This window comes from Eurosta solidaginis, chromosome 4 (assembly GCF_040869045.1).
Source record: "Eurosta solidaginis isolate ZX-2024a chromosome 4, ASM4086904v1, whole genome shotgun sequence".
Lineage (NCBI taxonomy): Eukaryota > Metazoa > Arthropoda > Insecta > Diptera > Tephritidae > Eurosta > Eurosta solidaginis.
The window spans coordinates 217,884,218-217,911,574 of record NC_090322.1 but is presented as its reverse complement, the minus strand read 5'-3'; the positions used below and the strand labels follow the sequence as shown (position 1 = coordinate 217,911,574).

The 27,357-nt window shown below is 45.2% G+C and overlaps 1 protein-coding gene across 1 annotated transcript in view; it reads left to right on the top strand.

The window, feature by feature from the left end:
• LOC137248777 (zinc finger protein 62-like) overlaps positions 1-26,965 on the top strand; it is a 142,651-nt gene extending 115,686 nt beyond the window's left edge. The window contains exons 11-12 of the mRNA XM_067779680.1: positions 26,127-26,655; positions 26,725-26,965. Of these exons, the coding sequence (XP_067635781.1) occupies positions 26,127-26,655; positions 26,725-26,866 (671 nt within the window). The 3' untranslated portion in view covers positions 26,867-26,965. The remainder of the gene's footprint in view (positions 1-26,126; positions 26,656-26,724) is intronic.
• Positions 26,966-27,357: the final 392 nt, after the last annotated feature.

Below are 27,357 nucleotides of genomic sequence, written 5' to 3'. Positions count from 1 at the left end.
CGGGGTCATATGGGGATTTTTTCGGGATCATTTGGGGGCTTTTCTGGCATCATTTCTGGATGGTTTTCGGGATCCGTCCGGGATCTCGTCGGGGTAATTTGGGGACTTTTTCGGGATCATTTGGGGGCTCTTCCGGCATCATTTCTGGATGGTTTTCGGGATCCGTCCGGGATCTCGTCGGAGTCATTTGGGGACTTTTTCGGGATCATTTGGGGGCTCTTCCGGCACCATTTCTGGATGGTTTTCGGGATCCATCCGGGATCCCCTCGGGGTCATTTCGGGACTTTTTCGCGACTAATACGGGATCATTTGGGAACCCTTTCGGCATCATTTCTGGATGGTTTTCGGGATCCGTCCCGGATCTCGTCGGGGTCATATGGGGATTTTTTCGGGATCATTTGGGGGCTTTTCTGGCATCATTTCTGGATGGTTTTCGGGATCCGTCCGGAATCTCGTCGGGGTCATTTGGGGACTTTTTCGGGATCACTTGGGGGCTCTTCCGGCATAATTTCTGGATGGTTTTCGGGATCCGTCCGGGATCCCGTCGGGGTCATTTCGGGACTTTTTCGCGACTAATACGGGATAATTTGGGAACTCTTTCGGCATCATTTCTGGATGGTTTTCGGGATCCGTCCGGGATCCGGTCGGGGTCATTTCGGGACTTTTTCGCGCCTATACGGGATCATTTGGGAACCCTTTCGGTATCATTTCTGGATGGTTTTCGGGATCCGTCCCGGATCTCGTCGGGGTCATTTGGGGATTTTTTCGGGATCATTTGGGGGCTTTTCTGGCATCATTTCTGGATGGTTTTCGGGATCCGTCCGGAATCTCGTCGGGGTCATTTGGGGACTTTTTCGGGATCACTTGGGGGCTCTTCCGGCATAATTTCTGGATGGTTTTCGGGATCCGTCCGGGATCCCGTCGGGGTCATTTCGGGACTTTTTCGCGACTAATACGGGATAATTTGGGAACTCTTTCGGCATCATTTCTGGATGGTTTTTGGGATCCGTCCGGGATCCGGTCGGGGTCATTTCGGGACATTTTCTCGGCTAATACGGGATAATTTGGGGACCCTTTCGGCATCATTTCTGGATAGTTGTCGGGATCCGTTCGGGATCCCGTCACGGTCATTTCGGGACTATTAGGGGATCATTTGAGGACCTTTCCGGCATCATTTCTGGATAGTTTTCGGGATCCTTTCGGGGTCCCATCAGGGTCATTTCGGGACTTTTTCGGCAACATTTAAGATTGGTTTTCAGGATTCGTCCGGGATCCCGTCAGGGTAATTTCTGGACTTTTCCGAGACTATTTCGGCATCATTTTGGGACCCTCCCAAGATCATTTCTGGATGGATTCCGGGATCTGTCCGGGATGCCGTCAGGGTCATTTTGGGAATATTAGGTGATCAATTGAGGACCTTTCCGGCATCACCTCTGCATGGTTTTCGGTATCCGTTCAGGATCCCGTCGGAATCATTGCGGGACTTTTTCGGGATCATATGGGGTCCCTTACAAGATCATTTCTGGATGGATTTCGGGGTCAGTCCGGAATCCCGTCAGGGTCATTTAGGGATGAGTTCGACATCCCGTCAGGGTCATTTCGGGACCCCTTCGGGACTATATCGGGATCATTTCTGGATGGTTTACGGGATCCGTCCAGGATCCCTTAATGGTCATTTCGGGACTATTAGGTGATCATTTGAGGACCTTTTCTTCATCACTTCTGGATGATTTTCGGTATCCGTTCGGGATTCCGTCGGAATCATTGCGGGACTTTTTCGGAATCATTTGGGATCCCTTCCGGCATCATTTCTGGATGGTTTTCGGGATTTGTCCGGGATCCCGTCGGGGTTATTTCGGGACCTTTTCGGGGCTAATACGGGATCATTTGGGGATCCTCTAGGGATCGTTTCGTGACTTTTTCTGTTTTATTTCGGGATCATTTGGGGACCCTTCCGGCATAATTTCTTGATGGGTTGCCGGATCCATCAGGGTCATTTCGGGACAATTTTGTGATCATTTGGGGACCCTTCCGAGATCATTTCTGGATCCGTCCGGGATGCCTTAGGAGCCATTTCGGGATTTTTTGTTACTTTTCCGGGATAGTTTTTGGACCCTTCCGGGATCATTTCTGGATCTGTGCGGGATCCCATCTGGGTAATTTCCGGACTATTTCGGGATCATTTTGGGACCCTTCCGGAATCATTTCTGTATGGTTTCGCGATCCGTCGTGGATCCCCTCGGAGCCATTTCGGAACTTTTTCTGGAGTATGTCGGGATAATTTAGGGACCCTTCCTGGATAATTTCTGGATGGTTTTTGAGATCCGCCCGGGAGCCCGTCAGGGTCATTTCGGAACCTTTTCGGGATCATTTCTGTGTGGTTCTCTGGATACGTCTAGAATCGTGTCGTTGTCATTTCGGGTTTTTTTGGGACTATTCCGGGAATTTTCGGAGACCCTTTCGGGGCATTTCTGGATGGTTTTCGGGATCCGTCCGCGATAGCGTGGGGGTCATTTCGTAGCTTTTTCTGGATAATTTCGGAATCATTTGGGATCCTATCAGGTTATCAGCTCATTTAGTTCTTTTTTTTTACTCAATTACAAAAATAAAATGCATTAGACAGAAAACAAAATTTTAAACAGATAACTTGATAAGCAGGCTATCGCGAATAGCCCATATATTTAAATTTCTCCTTGCGGACGGGGCCGCGGGTAAAGGCTAGTCTAATATATATTATAAATGGGAAAGTTTGGATGTTAAGATGTTTGGATGTTTGGATGTTTAGATGTTTGGATGTTTGGATGTTTGGATGTTTGGATGTTTGGATGTTTGGATGTTTGGATGTTTGGATGTTTGTCCAGACGTTTGTCTTTGTGACTCAATAACGCAAGAACGGCTGGACCGATTTGGATGAAATTTTGCACACATATAGCCAATAGTCTAGAAGGATCTACTAGCTATATATTTTTCAAAATGGGCGTGGTCCCCTCCCCCTAGGAACAGTTATAATTTAATTATTATATTTTTTCATCTTTGCGACTGAATCACGCCAGAATGGCTACACGGATTTTGATGAAATTTGGGACACAGACAGTAGTCTACTAGCGAAATTTTTTTCGAACATGGAAAGAGGGGTGGGGGTCCCACGACCCTTCGAGAAATTATTTTTCATAATTTTTACACATTATAACTTTACGTATACTGGCCTTCACCAATATCACAGACTCAAGGGGTCAAATAAGTCGAGGGCTTACAAAGTAAGCAGTGACACCCTCCGCCCGCCCCCCTTTATCTCCCCCTCTGGTGTAAAATCCATAAATTGTTATAACTCAATCTAAATTTTCTCCTAAATCAATAGTTTTTGGTATCTGGTACATACAGAACGAGATCTAGACAATTTTGGAGGAACGATCAGTGGTCCTCTCCTCTACTCCCGCCATCCGCCCTCCATCAATTGTTTTTATTAGCACGCTTTTATTAGCTTTACCTGTATGTTTCTATCTAACTTTTTATTCGCTCCAATGCGCCTGCTGCCTTATTAACATGGTTTTATAATTAGCTTCACCTTATTTGTAATCCCGTAAGGGTCATATCGAGACCCTTCCGGGATCATTTCTGGATGGTTTTCGGGATCGGTCCGGGATTACGCCGGGGTAATTTCGGGACTTTTTCGGGACTATTTCGGGATCATTTTGGGACCCTTCCGGGATCATTTCTGTATAGTTTACGGGATCCGTCCGGGATCCCGTCGGGGTTATTTTGGAATATTTTCGGGACTATTCCGGAATCATTTCGGGACTATTTCGCGATCATTTGGGGACCCTTCCGGCATCATTTCTGGATGGTTTTCGGGATCCGTGCGGGATCTCGTCGGGGTCATATGGGGACTTTTTCGGGATCATTTGAGGGCTCTTCCGGCATCATTTCTGGATGGTTTTCGGGATCCGTCCAGGATATCGTCGGGGTCATTTGGGGACTTTTTCGGGATCATTTGGGGGCTCTTCCGGCATCATTTCTGGATGGTTTTCGGGATCCGTCCGGGATCTCGTCGGGGTCATTTGGGGACTTTTTCGGGAACATTTGGGATACCTACCGGCATCATTTCTGGATGGTTTTCGGGATCCGTCCGGGATCCCGTCGGGGTCATTTCGGGACTTTTTCGCGACTAATACGGGATCATTTGGGAACCCTTTCGGCATCATTTCTGGACGGTTTTCGGGATCCGTCCGGGATCCCGTCGGGGTCATTTCGAGACTATTAGGGGATCATTTGGGAACCTTTCCGGCATCATTTCTGGATAATTTTCGGGATCCGTCCGGGATGCCGACGAGGTCATTTCGGGACTATTTCGGGATCATTTGGGATACCTACCGGCATCATTTCTGGATGGTTTTTGGGATTCGTCCGGGATCCCGTCGTGGTCCTTTCGGGACTTTTTTTCGACTAATACGGGATCATTTGCGGACCCTTTCGGTATCATTTCTGGATAGTTGTCGGGATCCCGTCACGGTCATTTCGGGACTATTAGGGGATCATTTGAGGACCTTTCCGGCATCATTTCTGTATTGTTTTCGGAATCCTTTCGGGATCCCGTCAGGGTCATTTTGGGACTTTTTTGGAGCTAATACGGGATCATTTGGGGATCCTCTAGGGGTCGTTTCGTGACTTTTTCTGTTTTATTTCGGGATCATTTGGGAACCCTTCCGGCATAATTTCTTGATGGTTTGCCGGATCCATCAGGGTCATTTCGGGACCATTTTGGGATCATTTGGGGACCCTTCCGAGATCATTTCTGGATCCGTCCGGGATGCCGTAGGAGCCATTTCGGGATTTTTTGTTACTTTTCCGGGATAGTTTTTGGACCCTTCCGGGATCATTTCTGGATCTGTGCGGGATCCCATCTGGGTTATTTCCGGACTATTTCGGGATCATTTTGGGATCCTTCCGGAACCATTTCTGTATGGTTTTCGCGATCCGTCGTTGATTCCCTCGGAGCCATTTCGGAACCTTTTCTGGAGTATGTCGGGGTCATTTGGGGACTTTTTCGGGATCATTTGGGGCTCTTCCGGCATCATTTCTGGATGGTTTTCGGGATCCGTGCGGGATCTCGTCGGGGTCATTTGGGGACTTTTTCGGGATCATTTGGGGGCTCTTCCGGCATCATTTCTGGATGGTTTTCGGGATCCGTCCGGGATATCGTCGGGGTCATTTGGGGACTTTTTCGGGATCATTTGGGGGCTCTTCCGGCATAATTTCTGGATGGTTTTCGGGATCCGTCCGGGATCCCATCAGGGTAATTTCGGGACTATTAGGGGTTCATTTGTGGACCTTTCCGGCATCATTTCTGGATAATTTTCGGTATCCGTCCGGGATGCCGACGAGGTCATTTCGGGATTATTTCGGGATCATTTGGGATACCTACCGGCATCATTTCTGGATGGTTTTGGGATTCGTCCGGGATCCCGTCGGGGTCATTTCGGGACTTTTTCTCGACTAATACGGGATCATTTGCGGACCCTTTCGGCATAATTTCTGGATAGTTGTCGGGATCCGTTCGGGATCCCGTCACGGTCATTTCGGAACTATTAGGGGATCATTTGAGGAACTTTCCGGCATCATTTCTGGATAGTTTTTGGAATCCTTTCGGGATCCCGTCAGGGTCATTTCGGGGCTTTTTCGGGATCATTTAAGGATGGCTTTGAGGATTCGTCCGGGAACCCGTCAGGGTAATTTCTGGACTTTTCCGAGACTATTTCGGGATCATTTTGGGACCTTCCCAAGATCATTTCTGGATGGATTTCGGGATTTGTCCGGGATGCCCTCAGGGTCATTTTGGGACTATTAGGTGAGCATTTGAGGACCGTTCCGGCATCACTCTGGATGGTTTTCGGTATACGTTCAGATTCCCGTCGGAATAATTGCGGGACTTTTTCGGGATCATTGGGGTCCCTTCCAAAATCATTTCTGGATGGTTTTTGGGATTCGTCCGGCATCCCGTCGGGGTCATTTCGGGACTTTTTCTCGACTTATACGGGATCATTTGCCGGCCCTTTCGGTATCATTTCTGGATAGTTGTCGGGATCCGTTCGGGATCCCGTCAGGGTCTTTTCGGAACTATTGGGAGATCATTTGAGGACCTTTCCGGCATCATTTCTGGTTAGTTTTCGGGTTCCTTTCCGGGTCCCATCAGGGTCATTTCGGGACTTTTTCGGCATCATTTAAGATTGGTTTTCAGGATTCGTCCGGTATCCGTCAGGGTAATTTCTGGACTTTTCCCAGACTATTTCGGGATAATTTTGGGACCCTCCCAAGATCATTTCTGGATGGATTTCGGGATCTGTCCGGGATGCCGTCAGGGTCATTTTGGGACTATTAGGTGATCATTTGAGGACCTTTTCGGCATCACTTCTGGATGGTTTTCGGTATCCGCTAAGGATCCCGTCGGAATTATTGCGGGACTTTTTCGGGATCATTTGGTGTCAGTTCCGGCATCATTTCTGGCTGGTTTTTGGGATTCGTCCGGCATCCCGTCGGGTTCATTTCGGTACTTTTTCTCGACTAATACGGGATCATTTGCGGGCCCTTCCGGCATCATTTCTAGATAGTTGTCGGGATCCGTTCGGGATCCCGTCAGGGTCTTTTCGGAACTATTAGGTGATCATTTGAGGACATTTCCGGCATCATTTCTGGATAGTTTTCGGGATCCTATCGGGGTCCAGTCAGGGTCATTTCGGGACTTTTTCGGGATCATTTAGAGATGGCTTTCAGGATTCGTCCGGGAACCCGTCAGGGTAATTTCTGAACTTTTCCGAGACTATTTCGGGATAATTTTGGGACCTTCCCAAGATCATTTCTGGATGGATTTTGGGATCAGTCCGGGATGCCGTCAGGGTCATTTTGGTATTAGGTGATCATTTGAGGACCTTTCCGGCATCACTTCTGGATGGTTATCGGTATCCGATCAGGATCCCCTCGGAATCATTGCGGGACTTTTTCGGGATCATTTGGGGTCCCTCCCAAGATCATTTCTGGATGGATTTCGGGATCTGTCCGGGATACCGTCAGGGTCATTTAGGGGTGCGTTCGAGATCCCGTCAGGGTCATTTCGGGACTTCTTCGGGAATATATCGGGATCATTTCTGGATGGTTTATGAGATCCATCCATGACCCCTTAAGGGTCATTTCGGGACTATTAGGTGATCATTTGAGGACCTTTCCGGCATCACTTCTGGATGATTTTCGGTATCCGTTCGGGATCCCGTCGGAATCAATGCGGGACTTTTACGGATTCATTTGGGATTCCTTCCGGCATCATTTCTGGATGGTTTTCGGGATTTGTCCGGGATCCCGTCGGGGTTATTTCGGGACCTTTTCGGGGCTAATACGGGATCATTTGGGGATCCTCTAGGGGTCGTTTCGTGACTTTTTCTGTATTATTTCGGGATCATTTTGGGACCCTTTCGGCATAATTTCTTGATGGTTTGCCGGATCCATCAGGGTCATTTCGGGACCATTTTGGGATCATTTGGGGACCCTTCCGAGATCATTTCTGGATCCGTCCGGGATGCCGTAGGAGCCATTTCGGGATTTTTTGTTACTTTTCCGGGATAGTTTTTGCACCCTTCCGGGATCATTTCTGGATCTGTGCGGGATCCCATCTGGGTCAATTCCGGACTATTTCGGGATCATTTTGGAATCCTTCCGGAATCATTTCTGTATGGTTTTCGCGATCCATCGTGGATCCCCTCGGAGCCATTTCGGAACTTTTTCTGGAGTTAGTCGGGATAATTTAGGGACCCTTCCTGGATATTTTCTGGATGGTTTCTGAGATCCGTCCGGGAGCCCGTCAGGGTAATTTCGGAACTTTTTCGGGACTATTTCGGGATCAATTTGGTACCCTTCAGGCATCATTTCTGTGTGGTTATCTGGATAAGTCTAGAATCGTGTCGTTGTCATTGCGGGTTGTTTTTGGGACTACTTCGGGAACTTTTGGAAACACTTCCGGGGCGTTTCTGGATGGTTTTCGGGATCCGTCCGCGATAGCGTCGGGGTCATTTCATGGCTTTTTCTGGATAATTTCGTTATCATTTTGGGATCCTATCAGGTTATCAGCTCATAAAGTTCTTTTTTTTACTCAATTACAAAAATAAAATGCATTAGACAGAAAAAAAATTTTAAACAGATAACTTTATAAGCAGGCTAACGTGAATAGCCCACATATTTCATTTTCTCCTTGCGGACGGGGCCGCGGGTAAAGGCTAGTATATTATAAATGGGAAAGTTTGGATGTTTGAATGTTTGGATGTTTGTCCAGACGTTTGTCTTTGTGACTCAATCACGCAAGAACGGCTGGACCGATTTGGATGAAATTTTGCACACATATAGCCAATAGTCTAGAAGGATCTACTAGCTATATATTTTTCAAAAGGGGCGTGGTCCCCGCCCCCTAGGAACAGTTATAATTTAATTATTATATTTTTCGTCTTTGCGACTGAAACACGCCAGAATGGCTACACGGATTTTGATGAAATTTGGGACACAGACAGTAGTCTACTAGCGAAATTTTTTTCGAACATGGAAAGAGGGGTGGGGGTCCCCCGACCCCTTCGAGCAATTACTTTTTAATAATTTTTACACATTATAACTTTACGTATACTGGCCTTCACCAATATCACAGACTTAAGGGGTCAAATAGGTCGAGAGCTTACAAAGTGAGCAGTGACACCCTCCGCCCCCCCCTTTATCTCCCCTCTGGTGTAAAATCTATAAATTGTTATAACTTAATATAAATTTTCTCCTAAATCAGTAGTTTTTGGTATCTGGCACATACAGATCGAGATCTAGACAATTTTGGAAAACGATCAGTGATCCTCTCCTTCTCCTCCTGATATCCGCCCTCCACCAATTGCTTTTATTAGCTTTACCTGTATGTTTCTATGTAACTCTTCATTCGGTCCAACGCGCCTGCTACCTTATTAACACGGTTTTATAATTAGCTTCAACTTATTTGTAATCCCGCTAGGGTCATATCGAGACCCTTCCGGTGTAATTTCTGGATGGTTTTCGGGATCCGTCCGGGATCCCGCCGGGGTCATTTCGGGACTATTTCGGGATCATTCTGGGACCCTTCCGGGATAATTTCTGTATAGTTTTCGGGATCCGTCCGGGATCTCGTCGGGGTTATTTTGGGACATTTTCGGGACTATTCCGGGATAATTTCGGAACTATTTCGCGATCATTTGGGGACCTTTCCGGCATCATTTCTAGATGGTTTTCGGGATTCGTCCGGGATCCCGTCGGAGTTATTTCGGGGTAATTTTGGGACCCTTCCCGTATAATTTCTTCACGATTTTCGGGATCTGTCTGAGTTTTTTCGTGACTTTTTCCGGGCTATTTCCGGATCATTTGCTAACCCTTCAGAGGTCAATTCTGGATGGTTTTCCGGATCCCGTCAGGGTCATTTCGGGCTTTTTTCGGGACTATTTCGGAATCATTTTGGGACCCCTCCGGGATAATTTCTGGGTGATTTCGGACCTGTCCGGGATCCCGTCGGAGTTTTTTTGTGACTTTTTCCGGACTATTTCGGGATCATTTGCGAAACCTTCAGAGATCAATTCTGGATGGTTTGGGGACTTTTCCGGGATCATTTGGGGATTCCTCCAGTCATTTTTGGATGGTTTTCGGGATCTCGTCAGGGTCATTTCGGGCCTTTTTCGTGACTATTTCGTAATCATTTTGGGACCCCTCCGGGATAATTTCTGGGTGATTTTCGGGATTTGTTCGGGATCCCGTTGGAGTTTTTTCGGGACTATTTCGGGATCATTTGCGGACCGTTCGGTAATCAATTCTGGATGGTTTTCGCGATCCGGCCGGGATCCCGTAAGGTCATTTCGTGACTACTTCGGGATTATTTTGGAACCCTTCCGGCATCATTTCTGGATAGTTTTCGGGATTTGTCCGGGATCCCGTCGGCATCATTTCGTGACTATTTTGGTGTCATTCAGGGGCTCTTCCGGGATCATTTTAGGTCTCTTCGAAACCGGTAATTCAGCACACATGGCCGTGGATTTACTGCAAATTATTCGTAATTAAAATTCGGTATGTTTTATCTTTAATATCTAACACAGCTTTTTCGTTCTATTTTTAAAGGAATCCTGTAACGAACTGTTACAACTATAATTACAATTTTTGTAATATTTTAACCAACTAAACACACGAAAAAGCAACACTACTTTCATTTAAAAAATTCTTTTTGGTTTTAGCTAATTGTAGTATCACTCCTTTGTTCTATGAGTACTAATTCTTTCACCACTGTCATATCAATTAATTTAACTTAAAAACAAAATGTATTTTTTTAATTCGAAAAAAAAAAGTATTGTACTATTCATGTAAGCGTGCCTATCAGCTCATTTAACTCTTTTTTTTTAATGTATTAAAAAATAAAATACATTGACAGAAGCAATTTTTAAACAGACAACTTGATAAGCAGGCTAACGTGAATAGCACATATATTTTATTTTCTCCTTGCGGACGGGGCCGCTGGTAAAGGCTAGTATATATTATAAATGGCAAAGTTTGGATGTTTGGATGTTTGTCCAGACGTTTGTCTTTGTGACTCAATCACGCAAGAACGGCTGGACGGATTTGGATGAAATTGGCACACATATAGCCAATAGTCCAGAAGGATCTACTAGCTATATATTTTTCAAAAGGGGGGAGGTCCGCGCCCTCCACAAACAGTTATAATTTAATTATTATATTTTTTAGTCTTTGCGACTGAATCACGCCAGAACGGCTACACGGATTCAGATGAAATTTGGGACACAGACAGTCTACTAGCGAAATTTTTTTCGAACATGGAACGAGGGGTGGGGGTCCCACGACCCCTTCGAGTAATTACTTTTTAATAATTTTTACACATAATAACTTTACGTATACTGGCCTTCACCAATATCACAGACTCAATGGGTCAAATAAGTCGAGGGCTTACAAAGTGAGCAGTGACACCCTCCGCTCCTCCCCCCTCCCTTTCTACCCCTCTGGTGTAAAATCTATAAATTGTTATAACTCAATATAAATTTTCTCCTAAATCAATAGTTTTTGGTATCTGGCACACACAGATCGAGATCTAAACAATTTTGGAAAAACGAGCAGCGGTACTTCTCCCGCCATCCGCCCTCCATCAATTGTTTTTATTAGAACGATTTTATTAGCTTTACCTCTATGTTTATTTGTAACTCTTCATTCGCTCCAACGCGCCTGCTGCCTTATTAAAATGGTTCTACAATTAGCTTCGCCTTATTTGTAATCCCGTTGGGGTCATATGGGGACCCTTCCGGGACCATTTTTGGATGGTTTTCGGGATACGTCCGGGATCCCGCCGGGGTAATTTCGGGACTTTTTCGGTACTATTTCGGGATAATTTTGGGACCCTTCCGGGATCATTTCTGTATAGTTTTCAGGATCCCGTCGGGGTTATTTTGGGATATTTTCGGGACTATTCCGGGATCATTTCGGGACTTTTTCACGAACATTTAGGGACCTTTCCGGCAACATTTCTGGATGGGTTTCGGGATCCGTTCGGCATCCAGGGGGTATTTTCGGGATCATTTGCGTACCTTTGAGGGATAAATTCTTGATGGTTTCCGGGATCATTACGGGACTTTTTAGGGATCATTTTAGGTCCCTTCCGCCATTATTTCTGGATGGTTTTCGGGACTATTAGGGGATCATTTGAAGACCTTTCCGGCATCATTTCTTCATAGCTTCCGGGATTGGTCGGGGATCATTTCGGGAATATTAGGAGATCATTTGAAGACCTTTCAGGCATCATTTCTGCATAGTTTCCGGGATCCGTCGGGGATCTCGACGGGGTCATTTCGGGACTATTTCGGGATCATTTCTGCATAGTTTCCGGGGTTCGTCCGAGATACCGTCGGGGTCATTTCGGGACTTTTTCTCGACTGATACGGGATAATTTGGGGACCCTTTCGGCATCATTTCCGGATGGATTTCGGTATCCGTCCGGGATCCCGTCAGGGTAATTTCGGGACAATTAGGGGATCATTTGAAGACCTTTCCGGCATCATTTCGGCATAGTTTCCGGGATCCGTCGGTGATCTCGACGAGGTGATTTCGGGACTATTTCGGGATCATTTCTGCATAGTTTCCGGGGTTCGTCCGAGATACCGTCGGGGGCATTTCGGGACTTTCTCGACTAATACGGGATCATTTGGGGCCCCTTCCAGCATCATTTCTGGATGGATTTCGGTATCCGTCGGGGATCCCGTCTTGGTCATATCGGGACTTTTTCTCTAATAATACGGGGTTATTTGGGGACCCTTTCGGCATCGTTACTGGATGGTTTTCGGGATCCGTCCGGAATCCGCGCGAGATCATTTCGGGACTCTTAGGGGATCATTTGAGGACCTCTCCGACATCATTTCTGCATAGTTTCCTGGATCCGTCGGGACTCTCGACGGGGTAATTTCGGGACTATTTCCGGATCATTTGGGGTACCTACCGGGATCATATCTGGATGGTTTTTGGTATCCGGGATCCCGTTGCAATCATTTCGGGACTTTTTCGGGATTTTTTGGGGTCTCTTCCGGCATCATTTCTGGATGGCTTTCGGGATTCATCCGGGATCCCGTCGGGGTCATTTCGGGACTTTTTCTCGACTAATACGGCATCATTTGCGGACCCTTTCGGCATAATTTCTGGATAGTTGTTGGGATCCGTTCGGGATACCGTCACGGTCATTTCGGAACTATTAGGGGATCATTTGAGGACCTTTCCGGCATCATTTCTGGATAGTTTTTGGAATCCTTTCGGGATCCCGTCAGGGTCATTTCGGGCCTTTTTCGGGATCATTTAGAGATGGCCTTCAGGATTCGTCCGGGAACCCGTCAGGGTAATTTCTGAACTTTTCCGAGACTATTTCGGGATAATTTTGGGACCTTCCCAAGATCATTTCTGGATGGATTTTGGGATCAGTCCGGGATGCCTTCAGGGTCATTTTGGTATTAGGTGATCATTTGAGACTCCTTTCCGGCATCGCTTCTGGATAGTTTTCGGGATCCTTTCGGGGTCCAGTCAGGGTCATTTCGGGACTTTTTCGGGATCATTTAGAGATGGCCTTCAGGATTCGTCTGGGAACCCGTCAGGGTAATTTCTGAACTTTTCCGAGACTATTTCGGGATAATTTTGGGACCTTCCCAAGATCATTTCTGGATGGATTTTGGGATCAGTCCGGGATGCCGTCAGGGTCATTTTGGTATTAGGTGATCATTTGAGACTCCTTTCCGGCATCGCTTCTGGATGGTTTTCGGTATCCGATCAGGATCCCCTCAGAATCATGGCGGGACTTTTTCGGGATCATTTGGGGTCCCTTCCGACATCATTTCTGGATGGTTTTTGGGATTCGTCCGGCATCCCGTCAGGGTCATTTCGGGCCTTTTTCGGGATCATTTAAGGATGGCTTTCAGGATTCGTCCGGGAACCCGTCAGGGTAATTTCTGGACTTTTCCGGGACTATTTCGGGATCATTTTGGGACCTTCCCAAGATCATTTCTGGATGGATTTCGGGATTTGTCCGGGATGCCCTCAGGGTCATTTTGGGACTATTAGGTGAGCATTTGAGGACCGTTCCGGCATCACTTCTGGATGGTTTTCGGTATCCGTTCAGATTCCCGTCGGAATAATTGCGGGACTTTTTCGGGATCATTGGGGTCCCTTCCGGCATCATTTCTGGATGGTTTTTGGGATTCGTCCGGCATCCCGTCGGGGTCATTTCGGGACTTTTTCTCGAGTAATACGGGATCATTTGCGGGCCCTTTCGGTATCATTTCTGGATAGTTGTCGGGATCCGTTCGGGATCCCGTCAGGGTCTTTTCGGAACTATTGGGAGATCATTTGAGGACCTTTCCGGCATCATTTCTGGTTAGTTTTCGGGATCCTTTCCGGGTCCCATCAGGGTCATTTCGGGACTTTTTCGGCATCATTTAAGATTGGTTTTCAGGATTCGTCCGGGATCCGTCAGGGTAATTTCTGGACTTTTCCCAGACTATTTCGGGATAATTTTGGGACCCTCCCAAGATCATTTCTGGATGGATTTCGGGATCTGTCCGGGATGCCGTCAGGGTCATTTTGGGACTATTAGGTGATCATTTGAGGACCTTTTCGGCATCACTTCTGGATGGTTTTCGGTATCCGATCAGGATCCCGTCGGAATTATTGCGGGACCTTTTCGGGATCATTTGGTGTCCCTTCCGGCATCATTTCTGGATGGTTTTTGGGATTCGTCCGGCATCCCGTCGGGTTCATTTCTGGACTTTTTCTCGACTAATACGGGATCATTTGCGGGCCCTTTCGGCATCATTTCTAGATAGTTGTCGGGATACGTTCGGGATCCCGTCAGGGTCTTTTGTGAACTATTAGGTGATCATTTGAGGACATTTCCGGCATCATTTCTGGATAGTTTTCGGGATCCTTTCGGGGTCCAGTCAGGGTCATTTCGGGACTTTTTCGGGATCATTTAGAGATGGCCTTCAGGATTCGTCCGGGAACCCGTCAGGGTAATTTCTGAACTTTTCCGAGACTATTTCGGGATAATTTTGGGACCTTCCCAAGATCATTTCTGGATGGATTTTGGGATCAGTCCGGGATGCCGTCAGGGTCATTTTGGTATTAGGTGATCATTTGAGACTCCTTTCCGGCATCGCTTCTGGATGGATTTCGGTATCCGATCAGGATCCCCTCAGAATCATGGCGGGACTTTTTCGGGATCATTTGGGGTCCCTCCCAATATCATTTCTGGATGGATTTCGGGATCTGTCCGGGATCCCGTCAGGGTCATTTAGGGGTGCGTTCGAGATCCCGTCAGGGTCATTTCGGGACTTCTTCGGGACTATATCGGGATCATTTCTGGATGGTTTATGGGATCCGCCCATGACCCCTTAAGGGTCATTTCGGGACTATTAGGTGATCATTTGAGGACCTTTCCGGCATCACTTCTGGATGATTTTCGGTATCCGTTCGGGATCCCGTTAAAAAAAAAAAAAATGTAAGGCGCGATAACCTCCGAAGAGATCTAAGGCCGAGCTTCTCTGCCAATTTGCGTCGTGCTCCTCTTGATTTTTCCCTACAAATTGGCCGGACGGGACTGACATGTTTTATGCCGACTCCGAGCGGCATCTGCAAGGCAGATGAGTTTTCACTGAGAGCTTTTCATGGCAGAAATACAATCGGAGCGCTTGCCAGACACTGCCGAGGGGCGACCCCGCTTAGAAAAATTTTCTTCTAATTGAAAAATCTTATTTCTAAAATTTTGATGTTGCTTTGCCCGGGAGTTGAACCCAGGGCATACGGTGTGATAGGCGGAGCACGCTACCATCACACCACGGGGGCCGCCTGGAGTTAGTCGGGATAATTTAGGGACCCTTCCTGGATATTTTCTGGATGGTTTTTGAGATCCGCCCGGGAGCCCGTCAGGGTCATTTCGGAACCTTTTCGGGATCATTTTGGAACACCTTCAGGGATCATTTCTGTGTGGTTCTCTGGATACGTCTAGAATCGTGTCGCTCTCATTTCGGTTTTTTTTGGGACTATTCGGGGAACTTTTGGAGACCATTTCGGGGCATTTCTGGATGGTTTTCGGGATCCGTCCGCGATAGCGTTGGGGTCATTTCGTAGCTTTTTCTGGATAATTTCGGGATCATTTGGGATCCTATCAGGTTATCAGCTCATTTAGTTCTTTTTTTTACTCAATTACAAAAATAAAATGCATTAGACAGAAAACAAAATTTTAAACAGATAATAAGCAGGCTAACGCGAATAGCCCATATATTTAAAATTTTCCTTGCGGACGGGGCCGCGGGTAAAGGCTAGTTATATTATAAATGGGAAAGTTTGGATGTTAAGATGTTTGGATGTTTGGATGTTTGTCCAGACGTTTGTCTTTGTGACTCAATCACGCAAGAACGGCTGCACCGATTTGGATGAAATTTTGCACACATATAGCCAATAGTCTAGAAGGATCTACTAGCTATATTTTTTTGAAAAGGGGGGAGGTCCCCGCCCCCTAGGAACAGTTAAAATTTAACTATTGTATTTTTTCGTCTTTGTGACTGAATCACACCAGAACGGCTACACGGATTTTGATGAAATTTGGTACACAGACAACAGTCTACAAGCGAAATTTTTTTCGAACATGGAAAGAGGGGTGGGGGTCCCACGACCCCTTCGAGCAATTACTTTTTAATAATTTTTACACATTATAACTTTACGTATACTGGCCTTCACCAATATCACAGACTCAAGGGGTCAAATAAATCGAGGGCTTGCAAAGTGAGCAGTGGCACCCTCCGTTCCCCCACCCTCCTCCCCCCTTTATCTACCCCTCTGGTGTAAAATCTATAAATTGTTATAACTCAATATAAATTTTCTCCTAAATCAATAGTTTTTGGTATCTGGCACATACAGATCGAGATCTAGACAATTTTGGAAAAAAGAGCAGCGGTCCTTCTCCTTCTACTCCCGCCATCCGCCCTCCTTCAATTGTTTTTATTAGCACGCTTTTATTAGCTTTACCTGTATGTTTCTATGTAACTTTTCATTCGCTCCAATGCGCCTGCTGCTTTATTAACATTGTTTTATAATTAGCTTCACCTTATTTGTAATCCCGTAAGGGTCATATGGAGACCCTTCCGGGACCATTTTAAGATGGTTTTCGGGATGCGTCCGGGATCCCGCCGGGGTCATTTCGGGACTTTTTCGGTACTATTTCGGGATAATTTTGGGATCCTTCCGGGATCATTTCTGTATAGTTTTCGGATCCGTCGTGGTTATTTTGGGATATTTTCGGGATCATTTCGGGACTTTTTCGCGAACATTTAGGGACATGTCCGGCAACATTTCTGGATGGGTTTCGGGATCCGTTCGGCATTCAGTCGGGGTATTTTCGGATCATTTGCGTACCTTTGAGAGATAAATTCTTGATGGTTTCCGGGATCATTACGGGACTTTTCGGGGTCATTTTGGGTCCCTTCCGCCATCATTTCTGGATGATTTTTGGGGATCCGTCCGGGATCCCGTCGGGGTCATTTCGCGACTTTCGGGATCATTTGGGGTCCCTTCCGGCATCATTTCTGGATGGTTTTCGGGATCCGTTCGGGATCATTTCGGGACTATTAGGAGATCATTTGAAGACTTTTACGGAATCATTTCTGGATAATTTTCGGGATCCCGTCGGGGTCATTTCGGGACTTTTTCTCGACTGGTACGGAATCATTTGGGGACCTCCGGCATCATTTCTGGATAGTTTTCGGGATCCGTCTGGGATCCCGACGGGGTAATTTCGGGACTTTTTCGGGACTATTTCGGGATAATTTGGGGTATTTTCCGGCATCATTTCTGGATAGTTTTCGGGATCTGTACGGGAACCCGACGGGGTAATTTCGGGACTTTTTTGGGACTATCTCGGGATCATTTGGGGACCCTTTAGGGGTCATTTCATGAGATTCTGTATTATTTCGGGATCATTTGCGTACCTTTGAGAGCTAAATTCTTGATGATTTCCGGTGTCATTACGGGGGTTTTCGGGGTGATTTTGGGTCCCTTCCGGCATCATTTCTGGATGGTTTTCGCGATCCGTGGTGGATCCACTCGGGGCCATTTCGGAACTTTTTCTGGACTATGTCGGGATAATTTAGGAACCCTTCCTGGATATTTTCTGGATGGTTTTTGAAATCCGTCCGGGGCCCCGTCAGGGTCATTTCGGAGCTATTTCGGGATCATTTGGGGTATCTTCCGGCATCATTTCTGGATGGTTTTCGGGATCCCGTCGGGGTAATTTCGGGACTATTTCGGGATCATTTCGGGACCATTTAGGGGTCATTTCAAGACTTTTTCTGTATTATTTCTGGATTATTTGGGGACCCTTCCGGCATCATTTCTTGATGGTTTGCCGGATCCATCAGGGTCATTTCGGGGCCATATTCGGATAATTTGGGGACCTCTTCCGAGGTCAATTCTGGATCCGTCCGTGATGCCGTAGGAATAATTTCGAGATTTTTTTGTTACTTTTTCGGGATAGTTTTGGGACCCTTCCGGGATGATTTCTGGATCCGTGCGGGATCCCATCGGGGTGATTTCCGGACCATTTCGGGATCATTTTGGGACCCTTCCGTAATCCCATCTATATGGCTTTCGCGATCCGTCGTGGATCCCCTCGGGGTCATTTCGGAACTTTTTCTGAACTATGTCGGGATAATTTAGGAACCCTTCCTGGATATTTTCTGGATGGTTTTTGAGATCCGTCCGGGAGCCCGTCAGGGTCATTTCGGAACTTTTTCGGGACTATTTCGGGATTATTTTAGTACCCTTCAGGGATCATTTCTGTGTGGTTCTCTGAGTAAGTCTAGAATCGTGTCGTCATTTCGGGTTTTTTGGATCTATTCCGGGAATTTTTGCAGATCCTTCCGGGGCATTTCTGGATGGTTTTCGGGATCCGTCCGCGATAGCGTCGGGGTCATTTCGTGGCTTTTTATGGATAATTTCGGGATCATTTGGGGATCCTATCAGGTTATCAGCTCATTTAGATCTTTTTTTACTCAATTACAAAAATAAAATGCATTAGACAGAAAATTTTTAAACAGATAACTTGATAAGCAGGCTAACGTGAATAGCCCATATATTTCATTTTCTCCTTGCAGACGGGGCCGCGGGTAAAGGCTAGTATATTATAAATGGCAAAGTTTGGATGTTTGGATGTTTGTCCAGACGTTTGTCTTTGTGACTCAATCACGCAAGAACGGTTGGACGGATTTGGATGAAATTTGGCACACGTATAGCCAATAGTCCAGAAGGATCTACTAGATATATATTTTTCAAAAGGGGGAGGTCCCCGCCCCCCACGAACAGTTATAATTTAATTATTATATTTTTTAGTCTTTGCGACTGAATCACGCCAGAACGGCTACACGGATTCTGATGAAATTTGGGACACAGACAGTAGTCTACTAGCGAAATTTTTTTCGAACATGGAAAGAGGGGTGGGGGTCCCACGACCCCTTCGAGTAATTACTTTTTAATAATTTTTACACATAATAACTTTACGTATACTGGCCTTCACCAATATCACAGACTCAATGGGTCAAATAAGTCGAGGGCTTACAAAGTGAGCAGTGACATCCTCCGCTCCTCCCCCCTCCCCCTCCCTTTCTACCCCTCTGGTGTAAAATCTATAAATTGTTATAACTCAATATAAATTTTCTCCTAAATCAATAGTTTTTGGTATCTGGCACACACAGATCGAGATCTAAACAATTTTGGAAAAACGAGCAGCGGTACTTCTCCTCCCGCCATCCGCCCTCCATCAATTGTTTTTATTAGCACGCTTTTATTAGCTTTACCTCTATGTTTATTTGTAACTCTTCATTCGCTCCAACGCGCTTGCTACCTTATTAAAATGGTTCTACAATTAGCTTCGCCTTATTTGTAATCCCGTTGGGGTCATATCGAGACCCTCCCGGGACCATTTTTAGATGGTTTTCGGGATGCGTCCGGGATCCCGCCCGGGTCATTTCGGGACTTTTTCGGTACTATTTCGGGATAATTTTGGGACCCTTCCGGGATCATTTCTGTATAGTTTTCGGGATCCGTCCGGGATCCCGTCGGGATTATTTTGGGATATTTTCGGGACTATTCCGGGATCATTTCGGGACTGTTTCACGAACATTTAGGGGCCTTTCCGGCAACATTTCTGCATGGGTTTCGGGATCCGTTCGGCATCCAGTCGGGGTATTTTCGGGATCATTTGCGTACCTTTGAGAGATAAATTCTTGATGGTTTCCGGGATCATTACGGGGCTTTTTCGGGATCATTTTAGGTCCCTTCCGCCATTATTTCTGGATGGTTTGCGGGATCCGTCGGGGTCATTTCGCGACTTTTTCGGGATCATTTGGGGTCCCTTCCGGCATCATTTCTGGATGGGTTTCGGGATCCGTTCGGGATCATTTAGGGACTATTAGGGGATCATTTGAAGACCTATCCGGCATCATTTCTGCATAGCTTCCGGGATTGGTCGGGGATCATTTCGGGACTATTAGGAGATCATTTGAAGACCTTTCCGGCATCATTTCTGCATAGTTTCCGGGATCAGTCGGGGATCTCGACGGGGTTATTTCGGGATCATTTCTGCATAGTTTCCGGGGTTCGTCCGAGATACGTTCGGGGTCATTTCGGGACTTTTTCTCGACTAATACGGGATCATTTGGGGTCCCTTCCAGCATCATATCTGGATGGATTTCGGTATCCGGGATCCCGTCTTGGTCATATAGGGACTTTTTCTCTAATAATACGGGATTATTTGGGGACCCTTTCGGCATCGTTACTGGATGGTTTTCGGGATCCATCCGGAATCCGCGCGGGATCATTTCGGGACTCTTAGGGGATCATTTGAGGACCTCTCCGGCATCATTTCTGCATAGTTTCCTGGATCCGTCGGGACTCTCGACGGGGTAATTTCGGGGCTATTTCCGGATCATTTGGGGTACCTACCGGGATGCGTCTGGGATCCCGTCGGGGTCATTTCGGCACTTTTTCTCGACTAATTCGGGATCATTTGGAGACCCTTTCGGCATCATTTCTGGATGGTTTTCGGGATCCGTTCGGGATTCCAGCAGGGTAATTTCGGGACTATTCGGGGATCATTTAGGGACCTTTCCGGCATTGTTTCTGGATAGTTTTCACGATCCGTTCGGGATCCCGCAGGGGTCATTTCGGGACTATTTCGGGATCATTTTGGGGTACCTTCTGGCATCATCTCTAGATAGTTTTCTGGATCCCGTCGGGGTCACTTCGGACTTTTTATCGACTGATACTGGCTCAAATGGGGACCCTTTCGGCATCATTTCTGCATAGTCTGCGGGATCCGTCCGCGATCCCGTCGGGATCATTTCGGGGCTATTTCGGGATCATTTGGGGTATTTTCCGACATCATTTCAGTATGGTTTTCGGGATCCATCCGGGATTCCGTCGGGGCCATTTCAGGATCATTTGGTGTCCCTTCCGGCATAATTTCTGGATGGTTTTCGGGATCCGTCAGGAATTCCGTCGGGGTCATTCGGGACTAATACGTGATGATTAGGCGAGCCTTTCGGTTTCATTTCGGGATAGTTTTCGGGATCTGTACGGAAACCCATAAGGGTAATTTCGAGACTTTTCGGGACTATTTCTGAATCATTTTGGGACCCCTCCTGGTTAATATCTTTGTTCTGTGAGTGGTAATTCTTTCACTCCTCTCATATCAGTTAATTTAATTTAAAAACGAAATGTATTTTTTTAATTCGAAAAAACTGTATTGTACTATTCATGAAAGCGTGCCTTTCAGCTTATCTTCTCATTTAGTTCCTTTTTTTACTAAACACATTAGACAAAAATAATTTTTAAATAGATAACTTGATAAGCAGGCTAACGTGAATAGCACATATATTTTATTTTCTCCTTGCGTACGGTGCCGCGGGTAAAGGCTAGTATATTATAAATGGCAAAGTTTGGATGTTTGGATGTTTGTCCAGACGTTTGTCTTTGTGACTCAATCACGCAAGAACGGCTGGACCGATTTGGATGAAATTTTGCACACATATAGCCAATAGCCTAGAAGTATCTACTAGCTATATATTTTTCAAAAGGGGGGAGGGGCGGGGAACAGTTATAATTTAATTATTATATTTTTTAGTCTTTGCGACTGAATCACGCCAGAACGGCTACAGGGATTTTGATGAAATTTTGTGACACAGACAGTAGCCTACTAGCGAAATTTTTTTTCGAATATGGAAAGAGGGCTGGGGGTTCCACGACCCCTTCGAGCAATTACTTTTTAATAATTTTTACACATTATAACTTTACGTATACTGGCCTTCACCAATATCACAGACTCAAGGGGTCAAATAAGTCGAGGGCTTGCAAAGTGAGCAGTGGCACTCTCCGTTCCCCCCCACGCCGGGGTCATTTCGGGACTTTTTCGGTACTATTTCGGGATCATTTTGGTACCCTTCCGGGATCATCTCTGTATAGTTTTCGGGATCCCGTCGGGGTTATTTTGGGATATTTTCGGGACTATTCCAGGATCATTTCGGGACTTTTTCGCGAACATTTAGGACATTTCCGGCAACATTTCTGAATGGGTTTCGGGATCCGTTCGGCATTCAGTGGGGTATTTTCGGATCATTTGCATACCTTTGAGAGATAAATTCTTGATGGTTTCCGGGATCATTACGGGACTTTTCGGGGTCATTTTGGGTCCCTTCCGCCATCATTTCTGGATGATTTTCGGGATCCGTCGGGGATCCCGTCGGGGTCATTTCGCGACTTTTTCGGGATCATTTGGGGTCCCTTCCGGCATCATTTCTGGATGGTTTTCGGGATCCGTTCGGGATCATTTCGGGACTATTAGGGGATCATTTGAAGACCTTTCCGGCATCATTTCTGTATAGCTTCCGGGATTGGTCGGGGATCATTTCGGGACTATTAGGAGATCATTTGAAGACCTTTCCGGAATCATTTCTGGATAATTTTCGGGATCCCGTCGGGGTCATTTCGGGACTTTTTCTCGACTGGTACGGAATCATTTGGGGACCCTTTCCGGCATCATTTCTGGATAGTTTTCGGGATCCGTCTGGGATCCCGACGGGGTAATTTCGGAACTTTTTCGGGACTATTTCGGGATCATTTGGGGTATTTTCCGGCATCATTTCTGGATGGTTTTCGGGATCTGTACGGGAACCCGACGGGGTAATTTCGGGGCTTTTTTGGGACTATCTCGGGATCATTTGGGGACCCTTTAGGGGTCATTTCATGACTTTCTGTATTATTTCGGGATTATTTGGCGACCCTTCCGGCATCATTTCTTGATGGTTTGCCGGATCCATCAGGGTCATTTTGGGGCCATATTCGGATAATTTGGGGACCTCTTCCGAGGTCAATTCTGGATCCGCCCGTGATGCCGTAGGAGTAATGATTTTTTTGTTACTTTTTCGGGATAGTTTTGGGACCCTTCCGGGATGATTTCTGGATCCGTGAGCGATCCCATCGGGGACATTTCCGGACCATTTTGGGACCCTTCCGTAATCCCATCTGTATGGTTTTCGCGATCCGTCGTGGATCCCCTCGGGGTCATTTCGGAACTTTTTCTGAACTATTTTGGGATAATTTAGGAACCCTTCCTGGATATTTTCTGGATGGTTTTTGAGATCCGTCCGGGAGCCCGTCAGGGTCATTTCGGAACTTTTTCGGGACTATTTCGGGATTATTTTAGTACCCTTCAGAGATCATTTCTGTGTGGTTCTCTGGATAAGTCTAGAATCGTGTCGTGCTCATTTCGGGTTTTTTGGATCTATTCCGGGAATTTTTGCAGATCCTTCCAGGGCATTTCTGGATGGTTTTCGGGATCCGTCCGCGATAGCGTCGGGGTCATTTCGTGGCCTTTTATGGATAATTTCGTCATTTTGGGGATCCTATCAGGTTATCAGCTCATTTAGATCTTTTTTTACTCAATTACAAAAATAAAATGCATTAGACAGAAAAAAATGTTTAAACAGATAACTTGATAAACAGGCTAACGTGAATAGCCCATATATTTCATTTTCTCCTTGCGGACGGGAACGCGGGTAAAGGCTAGTTTTATATAAAAATGAAGTATGTTGAGTCAGTGAGGCCAGCTAACCCTTTTTTGCGATAACAGTCGCCAATTGGGAGCACCAAACGAGGTCAAAGCTTCCTCCAACTGTCTCTACCAACTCAGTGAAGGTCTTCTCTTTCCTCTGTTTACAAACTGCCGGAGCGTATTCGTTCATCCGCATAACATGGACTAGATAGCGAAGCTTTCTGTTTTAATGCGCTGCACTATCGTCATATCTGCGAAAAGTTCATATAGCTCATCATTATACCTTCTTCGATACTCGCCGTCGACATCACGGATAGGACTATAAATCTTCCGAAAAACTTTTCTCTCGAATACTCCAAGAGCCATCTCATCTTCTCTCGACACCTCCAGGATTCCGAGCCATACATCAGGGCAGGTACGATGAGTGACTTGGAGAGCGAGAATTTTGTTCGTCGAGAGAGAACTTTAGTTTTCAAATACTTCATACACATTTTACTGCAAGACCAACTTTGTTTGCTTCTTTATCTTAAACCAACTCTTCGCCTCCATCTTCCAGGATTCCGAGCCATACATCAGGACAGGTACGATGAGTGACTTGGAGAGCGAGAATTTTGTTCGTCGAGAGAGAACTTTAGTTTTCAAGTACTTCATACACATTTTACTGCAAGACCAACTTTGTTTGCTTCTTTATCTTCAACCAACTCTTCGCCTCCATCTTTGAACAACCCGGCCTTCGCCGTAGTTGGATGCCGGAGAGTGTTTTTCATCATCGACAATCGGGGTATCGGGTTCGTCTTCCCCCACACTCTGTACGTCAGTTACCAGGTCGCCATTATCGTTCCTACAGGAATCTGCCCGGCCTTGAAACCGTCTGTCATTAAAAGAGCATGAAATATGTATGGTAAACCGAAAATAATAATAAAATTTTTTCGCGATAATTATACGGGGAGATAGAGCCCACTTTTCTTCCAGAACGTGGTGTGCTTATGGGAGCATTAATTAGTCATCCTACACGTTTTAGGTCGACTCCATGTGCATCTGATAGATCAGGTAGAGCACTTTTTTGCTGAGAAACATTTCATGGCAAAAATGCAATCGAAGGGAGGATTGCCAAGACCAAATCAATTTGATGTTAGTTGTTCGCCCGCTGTCAAAAAGGAAGAAAAAATATTCTCCGATTAAATTTTTACTCCGGCGTAGTCGTTTACTTAGGTAATAGTTTTAAATATTCCGAACACTGGTAGCGAAATGTGAGGGAAATGTATTAAATCGCAAAACTTCAAAAGCGCTACGTCATCAAACTTTTTTTTTCAAATTCGATTACAAATACAACAATTTCGGAATGCTAGATCTTGGCTCATTTGTTTATGTAAATTAGTAGAAAATATAGTTACGCGCCAACGCCGCTGAAGTCGCGCGTATATATAAAGTAGCTACAGGTGGAGTAAGACTTCATGTCCTTTGGTGATCCTAGTTGGTGTCAGTTATTGCGAAACAGGATAACTGGCGTTACGTCCCCTTTAAGCGCTCAATTGTTGTGATTAATAATGAGGCCTTAAATGACAATAACTTAGTTTCATCAGAGTGGCAAGATTTAGCTGTGGAAATAAATATTCCTCACTCAAAGTCGCTTTACAATTCTAGACCCTGTTAATAAGCAGGGAAACATTAATAAATTGATAGTTTTCGTCCATCAGAAAACGAAATTGCTCCTTTTCGTCATCCACATAGTGAGATCGCTAGTTTTCGTCAACTGGAGACCGAAAGTGTTATGCTGGCTGGCAACGGACAAAAAATGCTGCTGGCAACGGACAAAAAATCGTGCTCACACGTACTTGTTGTCGGCTTCGCGTTGATGAAAATCAAAATTTTTAGATTTTTTCGCTTGACAGCTGGTCTTTTTGATCGTGGCCAACGTGATTGACAAGCATTAGTGTGTTAGTTTTGCGAGAACGTGAAATGAGCAAGTTCGCGTAAGAAAAAGATTTTACGTTGCGGTTTATTGAAACCTACGAATGCAAAGGTCGGATGGAAAAAAATTGCCAAAAATCAGGTAATTTTCTTAGTGGCTTAAGATTAGCATCTTATTATATTAAAATTGAATAAGACAAAACTGCATACTCGAAAAAATTCTTAGAAAAAAGTTAAAAAAAATTTTATCAAAATTCCCAAAATTTACAAGCAATAAAAATCGTCATCCGTTGACATGTTTACCTCTGTACGCTACGAATTTTCAATACAAATGGCGCTTGATGCTTTCTGCTTGTGTGGTGGCCGGGCAAGCGACAATCACCCGATACGCACACAACCACCCGTTGCTATGGTTACCAGCAGCATTTTTTGTGCCGTTGCAAGCCAGCACTAGTTTTCATAAGAAATTTGAAAGTGATACGTTTTCGTATGGTACGTCGATATGTACATAAATTACGAAAATTATTTACATTATTTTTATTTGTTGCAGCTCGCGAATTTCCTTATGAAAATTCTGTTAAGATACACGAAAGAAATATACATTTACATCAAAGAAAGGAACGACAAGAGTGTCCAGTATGTCATAAGAAAGTCGAGGCTCGTTATTTTAAAAGGCATTTAGAAAATGTACATGTTACAGAGCGTAAATTTGTTTGTGACATTTGTAGCGACAGTTTCAAAAACTATGTACAGTTAATGGGTCATCGGCGCTTACATTCGGATCGTAACATACCATGCACAATGTGCCCTAAAAAATTTGCACGTCACTATGATCTTAAAGTTCACATGCGTTTTCATACTGGCGAATCGCCATTTAACTGCCACTTATGTGATAAACGTTTTAGAATGAAAGCTCATCTAACTTATCATTTGCAACAGCATGCTGGCATAAAACAAAAATGTAATGAATGCGGTAAGGAATTTAATTCACATAGGCAATTAAAACTTCATACATACAAACATACGAAGATGCCATATAAATGTAATATTTGTAATTATGGATGCGCGTTGCGTGATGTGTAAGTCATTGAATACTTATTTATTTTTAACAATATTGATTTATGTAATTTATATCTATTAATTTGTAGATTTAAAAAACATTTGCTACGAGTGCACGATACGTCAATGACTGAAAGTGAATATTGCGCAATGTACAAGGCAAATACTGGACGAAATCCGGTTGTACGAACATTAGAAGAATTACAAATGGAAGAAGCTCAGATGAATTAAAATAAGTGTTTGAATTACTTTTTATGCATCAAATTATGTATATGACTAAACAAATATGCATAGAGTTTTTATTATATCGTGTTATATTTTATAATGCAACTGTTGTGTTTTATTTTCAGATGATATGTTTGTATGCATCACCATCATCAGGTGGGCAGCACACGTAGCGGGCACGAAAGCAAAATCAATTATTTGTTTAGTTTGATCATTGTAGAGATTTTCAAGTAAGTTATGTATCACCTGTTCGTTCGCAGCTGCGCTCACCTGATCATAATGCTTGTTTTATCTCCTTTTGTGTGGAGGCTATTCGGCAGGGTCTACCACGTTATCCCCAAAATCAAAATCCCCAAAACAAAATCCCAAAATCAAAATCCCCAACACAAAATAATCCCTAATTGAAATAAATTCAAATTAGGTTTAAAATCGCCGCGACCAAAAAAGGCTAATAATCCATACCAACTTTCTGCATAGGCGGCCTTCGGCCGCGCTTA